Below are 18789 nucleotides of genomic sequence, written 5' to 3'. Positions count from 1 at the left end.
AACCAGTGTCCGATTTCTGTAGCCATTAATCGTACAGCCTATTTGGGATTGCGTTGCCTCCGGGGACAGCCTTTCAATATGGGAGATAAAAGTATGTTGCCTACTCTTCTCAGAGATTATTTTGGGGCTGCTAGTAACACACCCTGGGAATAAATGTCATAAACGAGAGAGGGGAGCAACCCAGGGCCGGCAGGCTCACACCTAGTCTCTAACCGTCCTAGCCTCTACCTCAGGGCCTCAATATAGCTGCCGCAGCTCCGGGCAGCACATCGACATTCTCAGCTGCAGGAGGAAGGGTATTCCTCCCAGCTGAGTCAGCCCTTGTGAAGGAGATTCTGCAGAATTCCTAACCCCAGCCTCCACCTCCCCATCCACAGAAGGGGTGCTTGTGCGGCTCAGTGGTTGGGAATCTGGATTTCGGCTCAGGTCATGAGCTCACACGTGGTGAGTTCGAGCCCCGTGTTGGGCTCTGTGCTGACTGTGGAGCCTGCTTGGGATACTCTGCTTCTTGTCTCCCTCTCTCTCTGCCCCTACCCTGCTCTCTCTGTCTCTCCCTCTCTGTCTCAAATAAACTTAAAAAGTAGCTTAAAAACAAGGAACAACTCTGGGAACTGAGAAATTGGGCTTTCAAGTGGGCGCTTACTTGCCCCGGGGAAATTCAGGGTTAATCTCGTCAGCCTATCGGGTGGCCCATCTTTACGGACGTGACCAGGGTGTTCGAAACATCATTTCATTGCCCAATTACTGATTCAGCAAATGTAGAGTTTCCAGGTGGCTTCTGAACATCTGAAATTTCTGCAAGAACCCCCCACCCCACCCCCCGCCCCGGGCTTTTCTTTTCTTTTCTTTTTTTTTCCATCCTTTATGACTTTCTCGTCGGCTTCTAGTGAGTCAGAGCACAAAACATCAGTCACTGCAGATCTGCGTTATCTTACTGGATGCAAAACCAAGTCAGATAAGAGAAGTCAAGTCAGTGCAGCAGGGAGGGGGGCGGGAGGGACGCGGGAAAGAACCCCTGGGGAAGGGAGCCGCCCACCGACCCTCAGCCCCAAGACGGAGATCCGCGGGATGCCCTCCGGTGGGGGTTGGGGCCCTGGAGAGACAGAACAGGCCCCGTCTTAATCTCCAAGGTTCCTGTCTGTTGATTTACAGTGAAACCTTGGCCACTGGCCTAACCGGTTAGACCGGCTGTGGATTAAGTCAGTGCCCCGGAGGCCAGACACACCTCTCCCTCGAATGTTTGCTCCCACACGCCCAGCTGCTCAGTCTGCAGACATAGCAAATGAGGCTCTTTGCACAGGCTGTTGCTGAACCCCCAGGGCTGGCCGTCCCTCCCCCTCACCTTTATGCAAGCTCTGCCTGTAAAAAACAGCCAATGGGGCGTCCACACATTTAGACACTTTATCTCTCAATGGACTCACAAATCCGCCAGAGACCCACATGTGAAAGAGAAATCTGCCAAACCTTCAGGAAAAAAAAAGAAAAAAAAAAAAAAAAAAAAACCTCAAGGGAAGATCTTTATCATCTTCCCTTAGAAGAGACGTTTTAGATAAGACACCTAAAGCCTGAGCTTTTAGCAGAATTCAAAGCCCGTGTGCTTCAAAGAGATGAACAAAAGAAGAGATAAGCCACTGGTGGAAGGGAAGCATTTCCAAATGAATACAACTCCGTAATAATAGAACCATAAAATGTAAACACACACACACACACACACACACACACACACACACACAGCCAACCCTCCTTCTAAGTACCAAAATACTTGTGATGGTATACGTCACATCACATCTCTTGGGGTCTCAGCATATACAATTGTGTAGTCCCGACATTACATAGCACAGATTCGGGCACTGGCTTTATTCAGGTATACATTGTATTATACCTCTTACGTGGATGTTTTGTAGAAGTCTCCGAATGTTTTTGAACTTCTCATTTATTGAATAAGCACATGTCACAGTGCCTGCCATACAGAGAACTCAATAACCAGGAAGGAAGGAAGGGAGGGAGGGAGGGAGGGAGGGAGGGAGGGAGGGGAGGGAGGAAGGAAGGAAGGAAGGAAGGAAGGAAGGAAGGAAGGAAGGATGAATGGGTAGGTGGGTGGGTGGATAAGGGGATGGATGGATAGATGGATGGATGGGTAGGTGGGTAGATGGATGGATGGGTGGGTGGATGGATGGATGGATGGATAGATGGATGGATGGATGGGTGGGTGGATGGATCGATAGGCAGATGGATGGATGGATGGATGGATGGATGGATGGATGGATAGGTGGGTAGATGGATGGATGGGTGGGTGGATGGATGGATGGATGGATGCGTAGGTGGGTAGATGGATGGATGGGTGGGTGGATGGATGGATGGATGGATGGGTAGGTGGGTAGATGGATGGATGGGTGGGTGGATGGATGGATGGATGGATAGATGGATGGATGGATGGGTGGGTGGATGGATCGATGGGCAGATGGATGGATGGATGGATGGATGGATGGATGGATGGATGGGTAGGTGGGTACATGGATGGATGGGTGGGTGGATGGATGGATGGATGGATGGATGGATGGATGGGTAGGTGGGTAGATGGATGGATGGGTGGGTGGATGGATGGATGGATAGATGGATGGATGGATGGATGGATGGATGGATGGATCGATCGATGGGCAGATGGATGGATGGATAGGTGGGTAGATGGATGGATGGGTGGGTGGATGGATGGATGGATGGATGGATGGGTAGGTGGGTAGATGGATGGATGGGTGGGTGGATGGATGGATGGGTGGGTGGATGGATGGATGGATGGGTGGGTGGATGGATCGATGGGCAGATGGATGGATGGATGGATGGATGGATGGGTAGGTGGGTACATGGATGGATGGGTGGGTGGATGGATGGATGGATGGATGGATGGATGGATGGATGGATGGGTAGGTGGGTAGATGGATGGATGGGTGGGTGGATGGATGGATGGATAGATGGATGGATGGATGGATGGATGGATGGATGGATGGATCGATGGGCAGATGAGTGGATGGATGGATGGATGGATGGATGGATGGATGGATGGATTGGTAGGTGAATGGGTGGGTGGATGCATGGGTCTGTGGATGGACGGATGGATAAATTAAATAAATTAATGAATATGTGACATTGAGAAGCAATGCTAGGAAAATGGGCAGCTTCCATAGACAGACCTTAGGGAATTTCACACACTGAGAAGTAAATAGTTATATGCATTTTACCGCTACTAGCAATTCTGAAAAAAAAAAACAAAAAAAAACAAAATTGGTGATTTAAATTGGTACAACACAAAGGCAACCACATCCTTTCCCGCTGTTACATATAAAATATGATTCTGCTGCTCACAACACGCGCACACACACACCAGAAGGGACACCATATTGCTGTTTTAAATTTTTAATTGAAATGCGTGAGCAGACCAGAATGCGTAACAGAAGTCTTCGTCGAGCGTGTGTCTTAAGCCAATGCACCACTGTCCAGAAACAGGAGTTCTCTTCCCCACAGAGGCTACGCCAGACTCAAATATTCATCACCTGGGCTCCTCCTGAAGTGTGTCAGACTTGGGCTCCTGTTCTTTGTAACCCAACACCACAGCACAGAGCACCAGTCTTTCCCCAGAATAACTGTCCCGTGTTACTCTGACGGCTGAGTACCGTCCCAACCCAGTCCCTCTAAGGCTATATCCCAATGGCTATCTTCAATTAGCCCCGGGGGCATCCTGTGTGTGATGTCGGCCAAGACTGCCTCCCAGAGCTGAAGGAAGCAAACCCTCCGTCACTCACATCGTGCAAAAGCTGTCACCACAACTGATGTCACGGACGTGCCCAGATTCCCCTAGCCAAGGGCTCACCTGCTTGACAGGATGGAAACTCTGGTCAAACACACCCACCGGGTTATGACATAACCATCACCACGTGGTTCAAACTGGTCTACCAGACCCTTCGGTGCTCCACAGTACGTGCAAGACAAACCATTCTAACTTTTAAAACGTCACATTTACCTCTCTTTAGCTCAGCGATGCCCGTCGTTCATTATGATCGTGGCGGCCACAAGCAGCGACCCTGTGAGCTGTTCCAACACGCGGCATGAATTCACAAAATTAGGACACTTCTGAAGATGAGGATTTCTCCTGGAAGAAACTTCCAGTCTCAAAAAAACTGACAACTGTCCCCAAAACAGCGGTGTTCAAATGGTTTGGGAACGTGCTGACCTGACCCGTTATTCAGGCTGAGGTAGTGACATCCGGCAACGAGCAGTCACGCGGGACACACCACAAATGGATCTGCCTCTAAACAAGGAAAAGAACCTCTGGAGATTCTCTTAGCGTGAGCAACGTGTCGCCAGAACCACCTGGACTAAACCCTTGGTTCTTCCAAACTGAGACGACGCTCCCTGCCGCAAGCCAGCTAGAATCTTCCTTCCACATCATCTCCAGCGTCTCCCAAATTGGGCGTCAGTCAACGGCACGTGGCGGTCCAGTCGGGTTTTGCAGAAGAGAAACAGCTGTAGTGTTTCTCAGACGCGCTCTGCAAAGTCTACGTGAGACTCACCCTCAAGATGTCTGAACGTCTACCTAATCCTCAAGGAAAGGACTTTCCATCCTCGAGGGTTCCTGAACGGGTATACCGGTGTCATTAGCTTCGGGGCAGAAGGCAACGCGCAGTGACGTCTAACGCTATGTGGGATAGATACGGTAGCACCTGCCCAAGGCGGCATCTCGGAGCTCCTTGGGGCAAGACCAGGGAGCACGGATAAGGGTCTACCAGAAGTTTATTGCTGCTCCCACTGCTGAAAGTGGGGGGCAGCCAAGAAGGCATGGAGAGCTAGGATCGGCGGGGGTGGCGGGGGTGGCGGGGAGGGCTTCAAGCTGGGTTTTGGATGGTCTACGTTATTTTTTTGAGGCACTCAGGCTGGTCGGCCCCAAACAGAGGCACATAGTTGAACACCTGTTCCCTCTGAAGGGCCGGAAGGAGATGTCCACGCAACGGGACCATGCAACAGCACCGTCTATAACCACACAAGGAGCAACACAACCGGTCAGGTTACTGCAGAAACCGGTCCAGCTTCTCCTGGATGCGGGCGAATGCGTCCTTCCCCATGTAATCGATGCGTCCCTCCTCCCAGTGTCTCCTTTCCTCCTCGGGACTCGGGGCCTTGACCTTCTCTTCGATGGAAATCTCGAAAACGGAGACGGCCAGGTCAACCTGGGGAAGACAAAGAGACAGGAGGCGGTCTTTGGAGCCATCAGCGGCACAACATGCCATCCGCTTCAGCGACGGGTTCTACGAATGAATCTCCGCTCTCTGGGACCAAATACGTGCTGCGTTTCACACCATACTCTTAGAAGAAGATGGTTTTGCTGGCCACGTTTTGTGAAGTCTTATAAAGTATCACTGTACTTGGGTTCACTTTTTCGTAAGAGGTGTTTCAATTTCTAGCCACTGAACCTTTTGAGACACACACCTGTACTGATTTAAGGCTTCTGCCCACCGCAAACCTCAATGTTTTGAATCACTTGTATACAATCAAACTACGTGAAATCAAGAGGATGTTCACCATATGTGAATAAAGCCTATAGTAGTTTGGACGGCCTGGCAAAGCCATCGAAATAATAATCCCAGTGGTTTTCTGCTCGCAAACGGTAGGGTTTCTACCTTCTTAGAGCAAAAAACTGAGACACCTTATAGATACACACGTGTGCAAACACATACGCACACACCCCTTTTGTGTGGCACTCAAATGGGTCAACAAAACTAGCAAATATGTTTGCTTTGAAAATTTCTTACCAAGAATTAGAAAAGATGTCTACAAATATGCATGTGGTAATAACACACACACACACACACACACACACACACACACACACAGACGCTAAAGGTGACTCGGGTATTCACCAGACACTATGTGTCAACGGGATGATATTAGATGCCAGATGGCTAAATTCGAATTTAGATGCCGCTGGGGGGGCCTGGGTGGTTCGGTCTGTTAAGTGTCCAACTGTTGATCTCAGCTCAGGTCATGATCTCATCGGTCGTGAGTTTGAGCTCCCAAGTCGGGCTCTGGGCTGACAGCGCAGAGGCTGCTTGGGATTCTCTCCCCGCCCCTCTCCTGCTTGCACTGTCTCTGTCTCTCTCAAAATAAATAAATATTTTATAAAAAAAGAGGATGTCGATGTCAGTGGGCTATGGTACTCTGTACTCCATTTGCAACCGTGTTTTTAAAGAGTTTGTACGGAAAACGTTCTGTTTTCTGCCCTTGTCCCCGTGTGTCGTGTTCAGGCCATCCTACTGGTCAAGGAAACGGCAAGAGTGGGAAAGAAAAAAAAAGGTCTTTTCCAGAATACCTTCTTTTCTCTGTGAGCCCTTGGATTTGGTCCCGGTGCATCTCTGGGAACTAAAGCTTTCTGGAAATAACAGGACCCATAGCACACATGTCACACTATGCCAGCACAAAACGGTGTGCTGACTGCATCGCCCGTGATAACCAGAGAAGGTGCGTATCTGAGAAAACCAGAAAGTCCCCTGATTCTGTGACACACGGAAGGATACAAGATACTGAGCATCGTCCGAGAAAGTGAATGCGCCCCAGTGAAGCCAGGCACTAATCACGGACTCTTGCAGAACACTCCTAGGTCTAATTTCCACCCCCATTCCCTGCTCAGAGAAGGCAGTGGACTCACCTACGGTCCCAAACCCACCACCCGGCTGAGCTGTTACATAAGGTCCTCCGAGCAGCGCTCCCGAACCACGTTCCCCTCTAAACACTATTCGTCTGAATCACAGAGCTTCAAAGCCGTACTCCCGGAGCTGAATAGGCTCACATTCCACATCCTGCCCAGCAGAACTGAAGAGACGCCATCAACAACCACTCTAGAATGCGGTTGAAAGTAGTGTATTTGGCATTTACTACCTTCACATAGAGCGAGACAGGGCGTTCACGTTTTCTCCAGCGCTAACGGCTAGTACAGGCTTTGTGCCGACTGTCCTCCGTATTATATGGTCAGCCAGATTCCAAATATTGCTATAAACTAGATATCTTTGTTCCCCCAAATTCCTATCAACCCCCAATAGGAGGGTATGAAGACGCGGGGCCTTTGGGAGGTGGTCAGGTCATAAGGGTGGAGTCCCCATGAATGCGACGAGTGTCCTTATAAAGGGGACCCCAGAGGGTTCCCTCGTCCCTTCCGCTGTGTTAACTACTCCTTAAAGACCAAAAGATGTCATTCAATGGCTGTTAGAAAAAAAAAAAAAAATTAGCAATTGCTTTCACTAAACATACGCACAGAAAGAAGAAAATTTAAGAACAGAACGTTCTGGAAGAGGAAGGAAAGCAGTACATGGGCCATTTGGATCAGAAGGCTCACCCCCAGAATTTTCTGCTTTTATCTGCTTCCTTCGAGACAATGGCTCCCTCAGCATTCATTCCCACGCTCGCCATACAGAAAAACAGCAAAGCCCCCGATGGGTCAGTGAACTTTTGCAGAACGGCGTTTAAAAGAGAGAAAGGCCATCGTGATTAAGGACGGAAAAGAAAGTGACCACAAGCAACCCAGGCAAGTGCTGCAAAGGACAAGGACGCGGATCAAAAGCACCAAAGAGGCTGGGGGAGTCTTATTGCAAGAAAGTCAGGCTGGAAATTGATGTAGCGGTTGGTGCGTGAATACGGCTGGCCTCAGACATGGCGGACGGCATCCACCAGGAGTGCCGGACAAGACAATTAGGGTACCACCTCCAGAGCATCCTGAGGACTGGGGTCCCCGGTGACATCCACAGGGGGCTCCTGGCTCGGTTCCACGGCTTCCACAGACGGGCCACTTTCTGCTTTATCCGCAGGCCGCTAGAAACACAACCAGGCCATCGTTAGTCTGCGGACGGCTTCAGGACAACTACAGCCTTAACCACGAGGACAGAGAACTCTTTGCCAGGGGAAAATAAAATCAAAGGCACACGTTGTGCTAAATGGCCTCTTCTGCAAAGTCTAGAAACGTGGGCTCCACCACTCCCACCTTCTCCCCTGACACCCACCGTTTCTCGCACAACACAAGATGCTGCAAGTTCTTATGGGATGTGCCAAAGCTAATTTTTCACACAGGGATTCAATTATAGTTCACCCCCGAGCAACACGGGGCTAGGGGCATTGACCCGCACACAGTCTAAAATCCACGTATACCTGTGGACTCCCCCAAAAGGTAACTACAACTAGTTAACCAGTGACCAAAAACCTTACCAATAATATACAAAGTCGAGTAACACGTTTGTTTTTTTTTTGCATGTTCTATGTATTATATACTGTATTCTTACAAAATGTAAGCTGGAGAAAAGCAAATGTGATTAAGACAATCCTCCAGGAAGAGAAAATACATTTATGGTACCGTACTGCATTTACTGAAAAAATCCGTGTACAAGTGGACCTACGCAGTTCAACCCCGTGTCATCCAAGGGTTGACTACAGGTTATACCAAATGCCCACAGGAGCATTTTACTAAGCTCGCCTCTCGGGCAGCACAGCAGCCTCTGGGTTCAACCTTCTGATGATGCAAGCAAATGACAGCCCAGATTCACGAGGGCAAATTTAGAAAAAAACAGGGGTAGGACTCCTCATCCTTCAATACTGATATTAAACATGGGTCCAAAATCGTACCAAATTTTTTTATTTAAAAAAAGTATATATATGGGAGAATATATGTCATGGTGATGTTACACCTTTGTCGTTTCTAATGCTTCCTAAAGGAAAATGGAGTGACCAAATGGCCGACAGGAAACAGAAAGATGGAGGAGAAAAAAAAAAAATCTGAACAGATGACCAGGTCCTTTATAGACTAGTCACCACACAACGTATTTGAGGTGCGGTAAACCATTCAGAAAGGTCATGGGACGAAGAAGAAAAGCATGGGGAATCTTTGGTATCGACAGACACAGACACATTGAGAAAACAACACTAGGAGACACAGATGTGCGTAAGGAGTATAAATGAGGTGTACCGAGGTGGTCTGGGTCTCTGTGGAGTCTGCACATTGGGGGGAGGGTGGTGATAATGGGTCACACCTCACTCCAGCGGAAGTCTCAAGTTCAGGCCACCCTATCGTCTGTTATAAAGAAAGAAAGAAAAGCAAATTAGGTCAGCCCTCCTGCAGGTATCTGGAAACACCCAATGTCTTTTTTTCTGCATCCATGATACAAGGGCAGCCCGTTAAGGAAGACGTGTGGGACACACGCTGCCGGGCTCACCGATGCCTGTGTCTACTCCTCAGTCTCGGGCTCACGCGTCCCAGCCTCCTTGCCCCTACGTGGAGCCACCTCTCCACTCCCAGGTCAGGTGAAGCCTACTTCAACTGGGGTTCCACCAGAAAACAAACCCCGACCGAAAGTGATTTGAGTGGCTATTTTCTCACTTCTTCCAAGGATGGTGTGCAGCCAAGATCATTCCAGGTGCACGAGAGACAGCATAACGCATTGTGTTCAATGGCTGGCTACGACAGGAGATCCTAATTGTCCCTCAGGGAGTCACGGCAGAGAAGGGATGTCCTAGAAGACGCTGGACCGGAATAAGAGGAGGATCCTGGGCCCCTCGGTGACTGCATGGAGCCACACATATCTTTGTCACCACAGTTGACTAGGACATGGGCACGGATTTTTCCTCATTTGGGGATGTTTGTTACACGGCAAGCCTGACCAATTCACAATCGGGAAGCAAGCTTGCACCCACAGGCTGGGGGCCATAAATGCTCTGAAGTCTTCTGCAAGACTAAGCTAATCAGTCAGCCACAGCGACTAGAGAACGCCAAGTATGTGCCCAACTCTCTGTGCAAAAACACTGCGAAAATCATGCAGGTGGACTGGGCTGAGCTTGTAAGATGCATATTATAAATACACCTGTTACTTTGTTTCCCCTTGAGGCAACCAAGACGCTGTCGAGAAGAATCTGGGCAGACATTTTAGCAGTGTCATGAGGCTGAGGACCCCATAAGTGATGAGGCATCCAAGAGGGACCCTCTGAACGCCACAGGCTTTCACATGGGACCACACTAAAAGGAGGGCCAGAAACAGCGACTCTTACAAACACAGAAGCCCGATTTCACACCAACTCAACCCCTCATAGGGTGTGGGCACACCACCTGTATGAAGACTTCCCGCCAGGAAAGATGAAACAGAACAAAACACAATGCTCTCTGGATGAGGATAATATGATTCAGAGCTTCCAATGACCCCAGCAATTTTTCCATGTACAATGAATGTCTTGAAGGCTATTCAAAATCAACTAGCATAGAGCAAAACAAGATCAAATGAATGAAAAGCAAGAGGGAACAAAATCAAACCACAAGAACATGGGGCGCCTGGGTGGCTCAGTCGGTTGAGCGTCTGACTTCAGCTCAGGTCATGATCTCGCAGTCTGTGAGTTCAAGCCCCACGTTGGGCTCTGGGCTGATGGCTCAGAGCCTGGAGCCTGCTTCTGATTCTGTGTCTCCCTCTCTCTCTGCCCCTCCCCCGTTCATGCTCTGTCTCTCTTTGTCTCAAAAATAAATAAACGTTAAAAAAATTTTTAAAAAAAACACAAGAACATGAAATCCACATATACGACTTATCAGACACGCACTATAATCAATAATCAAGTCTAAAAAATACTTTAAATGAAATAAAGGGGGAAATTAGAGAATTTCAAAGGAGTCCAGAAACTGTCCTATTAAATATTTTCTGTTTACTGGAATTAAAAACACAGTAACTGGGGCGCTTGGGTGGCTCGGTCTGTTAAGTATGCAGCTTCAGCTCAGGTCATGATCTCATGGTTCGTGGTTCAAGCCCCGCGTCAGGCTGTGCACTGACCGCGTGGAGCCTGCTTGGGATTCTCTTTCTCCCCCTCTTTTTCTGCAGCCCCCCCCCCCCCAAATAAGTAAACTTAAAAAAAGCTCACAGTAACTGCAGTTAAGTGTCCAGGATATGGGTTTAACAAATGATTAAACACAGCTAAAGAAAAGATCAGTTAACTGGAGAACAGGCCAGTAGAGTGAAGCATGGAAAGCCAGATGGGAGGGAAATGTAGAGAAGTGAGTCATAGATACAAGGAACATCATAAAAACTCATACTAAAGATCTAATTACAATAACAAGAGAGTAGGTGAGTGGGGAGAAGGAAGGAGAGAAAGAGGGAGAACACAGAAAGACAGAATGCTCAGAAGGAACACAGGGTCAAGGAGTGCTACAAACTCCAAGGAGGACAAACACAAAGAATAAACAACCCAGAGCCATCGTGAGGAAACAGATAACCAAAGCCCAAGAGACAAATCTTACAAGCAGCCAGAGCAAAGAGACAAACTGCCCTCAAGTGCAGAAACAGGATCCTGGAAGACGGACTTGCTAAGAGATCATGGAGGTCAGAAGACTAAGAAACAACATTTTTAGGGTGCCCTTGTGAAACTACCTGCCAGGGGAGAATTCCACATCCAGTAAAATACGGCCTAAAATGAAGGTACATAGTACATGTATGAATGACAATTTAAGAAATTATTATACAGTTTTTCACTTGCAGATGATGTGATTTTGCATGTCGACTGACCAAAAGAATCGAGGCAGAATCTGTTCGTGTGTAAAAATTTAGCAAGGTAGCTGGATTTCAAAACTCAAACATATTTCTATACACCCACATCAAGTAGTAAGAAAATTAGTTTTTACAATGATGCCATTTATAGTAGCCTCAAAACACACCAAAAACGAGGAATAAGTCTAGTAAAATGTATCCAAGATCCCTACCAAACAATTTAACATATTGACATAAAATAAAGAAGATCTACCTAGAAATATACTATGTCCACAGAATGGAGGGCTCAACATTTTGGAGATATCAGTCCTTCTAAAACTGATCTGTAGGTTCAGTGCAATCACAGCTGAAATTCCAGAAGACTTTTTTGTTTGTTTTTCAAGACACTGTAAAGCTGATCCTAATATTCACAGGGAAATTTAGAAGAGGCAGGGAAAGAAGAAAAAAGTTGAGGTACTTGTATGACCAGTAATAAGACTTATTTTAAAGCCATGGAGGCGCCTGGGTGGCTTGGTTGGTTAAGCGTCCGACTTTGGCTCAGGTCATGATCTCACAGTCTGTGAGTTCCAGCATCGTGTCGGGCTCTGTGCTGACTGCTCAGAGCCTGGAGCCTGTTTCAGATTCTGTGTCTCCCTCTCTCTCTGACCCTCCCCTGTTCATGCTCTGTCTCTCTCTGTCTCAAAAATAAATAAACGTTAAAAAAAAAAATAAAGCCATGGTCATCACGGCAGTATGTTACTAGTGCAAGGAAGGGAAAGATAACACAAAAGAATATAGAATCTGAAAACAGATCCATCCACAAATGGGCACAGGAATGATGGCAAAGGCAACATGACAAAGCAGTGGGGAAATAACAGCTTTGTTGTTAACCTGTGCTGAGTTCATTCTAGATCCACATGTAATAGTAATGAATGTTGACCCCAAGCGCATTCCTTACCCAACATCCATTGCAGGTGGATTATATACTTACATATAAAAAGAAGACACAATACAAATTCTGTAAGACATGCAACGTCTTCATCACCTTAGTTTTGGGACAGATTTTCCTGAACGGTGAATAAAACAGACTCTACATAAAGGAAATACTAAAACCTGGGTAAACTAGGAATTTCTGGGCATCAAAGGATGCCATTTGGGGACTGAAAAGGTAACCGAGTAGGAGAAAGTATTTACCGTACTACTGGAAAAGAGCTGGTATCTGGAATATATACACATTGTTAAGACTAACTTTAAAACAGGAGACCCTGGAGGAAAAAAAATGTTCAAAATATTTGAACGAGCATTGCCAAAAGCGTCACAGCTTGATAAGCATCCAAAAATTGTCTCATGTTAATTCAGCCTCATCTGATACATGCACACTAAAACCACAAGGAGACGCCCCACGTGCTCACTGGCACTCTGGAAGGTTGCTGACGAGGTGAAGCCACCAGGACTCCCACTAGGGGTGCCGCCACATGCCAAATCCTCGGCAGAAATCTACTAACGCAAAAGGGTACATAAAAGCCTACCCTTTGATCTAACGACCCCGCCCCTAAGTATCACCTCACCAAAAAAGCGTGTGCAAGGGCAACGCCAGGCACGCACAACGTTGTTCCCAGCAGCGTTATCTGTATCGCCCCAAATGGTAGTATCCATCAACGCTAGAATCAATATATCGTGTCCTCCTACAATTTGACACCATGCAACCCACAGAATAAACGAACTACTGACTCACTCTGCAAGACAGAAGGATCTCATAAATATGTCGCGTGAAGGAGACCAGACTAGAAAGAACATACTGTAGGATCCCATTTATAAGGAGCTCAAGAGCACTCACAAGTAAGTGGTAATGGTGGGCCAAGGTCAGGGTAGCATTTTCTAGTGACCGGGAGGGTGAAAGGGGTCTTTTGGGGTGAATTTTCAGGTCCGGATTGTGGCTATTTAGAATTTTTTTCACTCTGAAAATGCATCAAGGTATATACTTATCACGTGTCATTTTTTACACATATGTTATCCCTCAGCTTGAAGGGAGGGAGGGAGGGAGGGTGGGAGGGAGGAGGATGTTCTACAAACAATAAAAACAACCGATAACTTCAAAAAAATAAACGGCATTCCTTGTCTTTTCATTCACTACATTTCCCCACCCAAGATACTGGAGGACAAAACACATGACTGAGAAAATAATAAATGGCAAGTATATTTGCCTAATACATCAATGTACATGGGAAGAAAATTAGACCTTCGGCTGTAACTTTTGGAAACGGATACCGAGTTGTCAGTACTGGTTGCCATATTTACAAAGGCTCCTGTCTTCCATCGGGATCCCAAGGTCAGGACCCAGCTCTCGTACATTTATAGGAATTTATGAAAATAGTTTTTTGTTTTTCGACTGGGTTCCAGCTCCCCAGATCAAAGACCCAGAGTCAACAATTCAATACATGGCCGGTAGGTGGCAGTGATGCTGTGTAATGAATTCCAAAATAAAGCACTTCGGATACAGCGAAGGCACGCGTTCCTTTGGTGTTTTTTCTTTCAAGTTCTTCTTTTAAGTTCTAGTTGGTTAACATAGAGCATAATACTGGTTTCAGGACTGGAAGTTACCGATGCGTCCCGTCCTTTTAAAAGTGTGAGGACTGGGGACGCCTGGGTGGCTCAGTCGGTTGAGCATCCAACTTCAGCTCAGGTCATGATCTCACTGTCTGTGAGTTCGAGCCCCGCGTCGGGCTCTGTGTTGACAGCTCAGAGCCTGGAGCCTGTTTCAGATTCTATGTCTCCCTCTCTCTGACCCTCCCCCGTTCATGCTCTGTCTCTCCCTGTCTCAAAAATAAATAAAAACGTTAAAAAAATTAAAAAAAAAAAAGTGTGAGGACTTCATCGCTTGTAGAGACACAAGGTCATCATCAGAGAATCGAGCCACTGGGATCCTCAGAGGTGACCCCTCCCTGGCCATAATGACACATTTCAGCAGACAAGTCGGATGTCTTCCCTTCCTGCCTCTGCACGTCTGGAGGCTCCCTTCTGCCTGAGCACTTGAATGGGAACCCAAGTTCTACCTCCAGGTGGATGGTTCTAGACTCCTTCCTCGGCAATCTGCACACACTGGTTACTCATGGCAGGCACCCGCCGTTTGGAGATGTCTGGGAAGCCTGGGGCGCGGAGGCATGGAGGTGCAACAAACTGTAGAGTGCCTTCCACAAAAATGTCCGCTAAACTTTAGACATCGCTTTTTCGCCGAGGCGCCTGGGGGTGGCTCGGTCGGAGAGGCGTCTGACTTCAACTCAGGTCACGATCTCATGGTTCGTGGGTTCGAGCCCCTCATCGGGCTCTGTGCTGACGGTTCGGAGCCCGGAGTCCACTTCGGATTCTGTGTCTCCCTCTCTCTGTGCCCCTCCCCCACTCATGCTCTGTCTCTCTCTCTCTCAAAAATAAATACACGCTAAAAAAAATTAGACATTGCTTCTTCTCACTGAGAAACAGCTCCCCCAAAGCCGTGTGCAGCACAGAGAACTTAAGGGGAATAAAAGTGCCTTCCAACGTGAAGACTTAAATCCAGAAATCTTTCAACACCGGATATTATCGCAATGTATTCACTTGGAGATACGGGGTCTAGGAACACCGGTGTCCTTTGGGATTACCCATAATCCTTTGGGATTAGGTCCCCCACGAGTATCTCCGGGCTGATCGAGGTGTGGGCAGCCTGGAGCTCCTTCCAGCGGCTCCCACACAGGGTCTGTTTCCTGGCTTTCTCCCACTTTTGGAGACACCGGAGGCCCTGGCTTGTGGCCACGTTCCTCCAAAGCCAGCGGAGCTCACGTCTTCTGTCTCTGCCTTGCTCAGAATCATCTGATCACGAGGTCCTCATCCGGATAAGGTAGCATTTTCAGGTTCCCAGAGTCAGGACGTGCCCGTGTTGGTCGGGGAGAATCATTTGATGTACCCACGGGTGCAATGATGCACGTGAACGCGGGAGCCCCCCCACATAAAACTGCAATGATCCACGTGAATGCAGAAAGCCCCTCCCATGTAAAACTGTGCAATGATCCATGTGAACGTAAGAACCCCTCCCCCCCCCACAAAACTGTGCAATGATCCACGTATAATTGCGCAATGATCTACATGAACGCAGGAGCCCCCGCCCCCCACGCCAAAGCCAGAGCCTTGGAAGCAGGCTCTCAGCTCTGTGTCCTCGGGGAACCAGCGTCTGACTCTCCCATCACAGCCGTGTGGACGTCGAGTACTCACGTCCTCCGAACGGCATCCCTTGGGGGAAGGCGGGACGTCCTCTGTGACCACAGTCTCCTCCGAAGGGCCCTCAGCTGGCCAAGGCTGGCTGGACCCTGCTGATTCTGCACACGGCTCCCCGACGCCAGTCTGCAGAAAGATGAACACAGTAGCTAAGTCCTCCTCCTATGTTTCCCACTCTGCAGCTGCCCTGGGGACCCCAAGACTCATACCATGCCCTGCGAGGCCAGTGCTCCCCAACTTGGTAAACATAGCCTTGCCCAGGGAATGCACACAGACCTGGGAAACCAGGACCCCAATGTTCTGAGTCAGCTGTGCAGACAGCTAACTGCTCTGGAAACAAACCCCAGCACCCCCACACACCCTGGCCGACAGAGAGCTCCTCGGGCCATAGGGGCTGCTGACCACGAAGACACCTGCAAAAGTCAGCTGTGATCAAACAGGTGACAGGTGGTTCTCAAGCAAGCTGCCCGTTCTCGTGAAAACCACTTGTGTCCTCACTGCTCTGGATGCCGTATTTCCCACAAGCACCTGACTCCACGTCTTATTTTCCTTCCCCCACAACCTGACGCCTGGCTCACCGCCCGGCGGGAGCACGGTGGCAACCTGAACGCAGATAAACTTGTATGCGCTCATGTGACACGACCCGAGACCCCGAGTCCTCAGAAAGAGAAGAACCACTTGGTTCCACCAGACAGAACCCGCAGCAAAGACTGAACGACGGGTTCTTTGTGATTTCCCATCAACGCAATGAACGAGCCGGTAAGCAACGATCAGGTAAGAAAGTTCTCTGAGACCGAATTCCAAAAACTCTTTTGCGAGGCACCTGCCGTTCCCCTAGTCGGCGGACTGCACACACATCGTTACGTAGTGCGTTAAGAGTCACCGTGACATTAAAAAAAAAAACAGATCAGCGCCAATCTACAGTTTCAGAAATACTCTTCACCCACGCGTCACAACACGTGCTTCAAGTGATGATGTAAATTGGAAAGTGTGTCCTCGCAAGACATGGTAATCAATCCCCCGCGGCCACTCATCCCCCAGTGGCTCTTTCCCCGACGCAGGCAGCTAATTGGAATGATTTATGCACGAATCCTGTAAATCTCAGCAACACTCTGGCTCATTAAACATTCACGCTTCTGCGCCAAAGGCGGGGGGGACAATAACCACACAGGGTGTCTGTCTGTTCAGCATCCTTTATGAAATACAGCATGTGGGAACAGAAGCCTGAGCTTCTAGAAAGTACACCGGGCATTTGGGTCACGCACAGCATCTACCCGTGCCCAACGCCTGTTTCCAGAGGGCGTCACCCGCTTACGGCGTGTCCCGGAGCCACGTGCTCTCCCGCATCCCGGAAGCTCTCGTAAAGAGGCAGGACGCTGTGCTGGTAGACTGTCCACCACAGGTTGAGGAAGGACGTCTGGTGCTGGGTCCCCAACCCGGAGCCGTCCTCCAGCACCGAGCCCGTCTGCGGATTGTACTTATAGTTCCATGGCTTTGTGGGCCCCAGAAAGTGCACGACCTTTGCACTCGAGCCGAATCTGAGGAGGAAACACACAGCATTCCACTTTCCACTTGGAAGTGACCACACACACACACACACACACACACACACACACACGGAAAGCATCACGCGGCCATGAGACACATCAAAGACAGCAGCAAGTAAACACCTGTCTCAACCCTACTAATTGGACCCACACTTAGCTTTCCTTAAAGATAACGGTTTCAACACTCCACATTTGCAGTATCTGGTTTTCTACATACCAAGGAACATAATCATAACCCACTGGGGTATTCCCCCCAAAGCAGAAGAATCAGTCGAGAACCTTATAAACATGGATACTGGGGGATGTAGCCCAAAGCATCAGCTCCTTAAACCAGTAGGGATCAAAACCAAAATCACTTTTATAACGGATGGCACAGGATCCAGATGAGAAAAGTGACTTCTCTCCTCTCAAGATTGTGGATTTTCTCCTCTCAACCTTTTTTTTATTTAAAAAAAATTTTTTTTTTAATTTTTTTTTAACGTTTATTTATTTTTGAGACAGAGAGACAGAGCATGAACAGGGGAGGGGCAGAGAGAGAGGGAGACACAGAATCTGAAACAGGCTCCAGGCTCTGAGCGGTCAGCACTGAGCCCGACGTGGGGCTTGAACTCATGGACCGTGAGATCATGACCCGAGCCGAAGTCGGACGCTTAACCGACCGAGCCACCCAGGCGCCCCATAAAAAAAAATTTTTTGACGTCTATTTATTTTTGAGAGAGAGAGACACAGAGCACGAGTGGGGGAGGGGCAGAGAGAGAGGGAGACACAGAATCCGAAGCAGGCTCCAGGCTCTGAGCTGTCAGCACAGAGCCCGACATGGGGCTCGAACTCGGAAACGGTGAGATCATGACCTGAGTCGGAGTTGGACGCTTAACGGACTGAGCCACCCAGGCGCCCCATCTCCTCTCAACATTTTAAAACATTTTTTTCCATATCCGTCTTCCCATGAAATTTTAATACTATATTTGCACTGTAATGCGTGTTCCGTATGCACATCTCTGGTTTATACATTAAAAAGAATAGGATGTTTGCACTCCCCAAGGACCAATTTCTGCCCCTTGAAGGCAGTCTGGCCCCTGTTAAAAATGCACACTCTAGAATTATTCTGTCCCTACAATTCTGCTCAGATTTTCCACTTTTCTTTATAACAGCATCACCCAGAGCAGCAAATCTCAAACATTTTGGTCCCAGGACTTTTTGAAATTCTTAAAGTGCACGGAGGACCACAAGCCTAGATTTGTTCACGTGGATTCTATCTGTACGTATTTATTGCAATGGAAATTAAAACTGAGGAATCTGAAAACAGATTTAATCAATTCATTAGAAATCAATCACCCCCTGAGATGTTGATGTTCATTTCATACTTTTTTCATGAAAAATAACTGTATTTTCATGGGCCATCCCAAGAGGAAACAGCCAGCTTCTTATATCTGTGTGCATTCAGGACACTGTTTTTGGTTTTTTTGTTTTTC

At 48.2% G+C, this 18789-nt stretch overlaps 1 protein-coding gene across 4 annotated transcripts in view; it reads right to left on the bottom strand.

Annotated features, from left to right (window-relative positions):
• Positions 1–3395: 3395 nt before the first annotated feature.
• Positions 3396–18789, bottom strand: part of GYG2 (glycogenin 2) — a 32451-nt gene continuing 17057 nt past the window's right edge. For 3 of the 4 annotated variants that reach the window (XM_019431171.2, XM_053891879.1, XM_019431173.2), the window contains 5 exons: positions 17086–17308; positions 15768–15896; positions 8996–9100; positions 7744–7851; positions 3396–5219 (listed from right to left, as the gene is read on the bottom strand). In XM_019431171.2, the coding sequence (XP_019286716.1) occupies positions 5058–5219; positions 7744–7851; positions 8996–9100; positions 15768–15896; positions 17086–17308 (727 nt within the window). In that variant the 3' untranslated portion in view covers positions 3396–5057. The remainder of the gene's footprint in view (positions 5220–7743; positions 7852–8995; positions 9101–15767; positions 15897–17085; positions 17309–18789) is intronic. The other variant, XM_053891880.1, reaches the window with a different exon arrangement.

Source organism: Panthera pardus, unplaced genomic scaffold (assembly GCF_024362965.1).
Source record: "Panthera pardus isolate Hobbes unplaced genomic scaffold, ASM2436296v1 HiC_scaffold_27, whole genome shotgun sequence".
NCBI classification, from domain to species: domain Eukaryota; kingdom Metazoa; phylum Chordata; class Mammalia; order Carnivora; family Felidae; genus Panthera; species Panthera pardus.
This window is presented reverse-complemented; position numbering and strand designations above follow the sequence as displayed.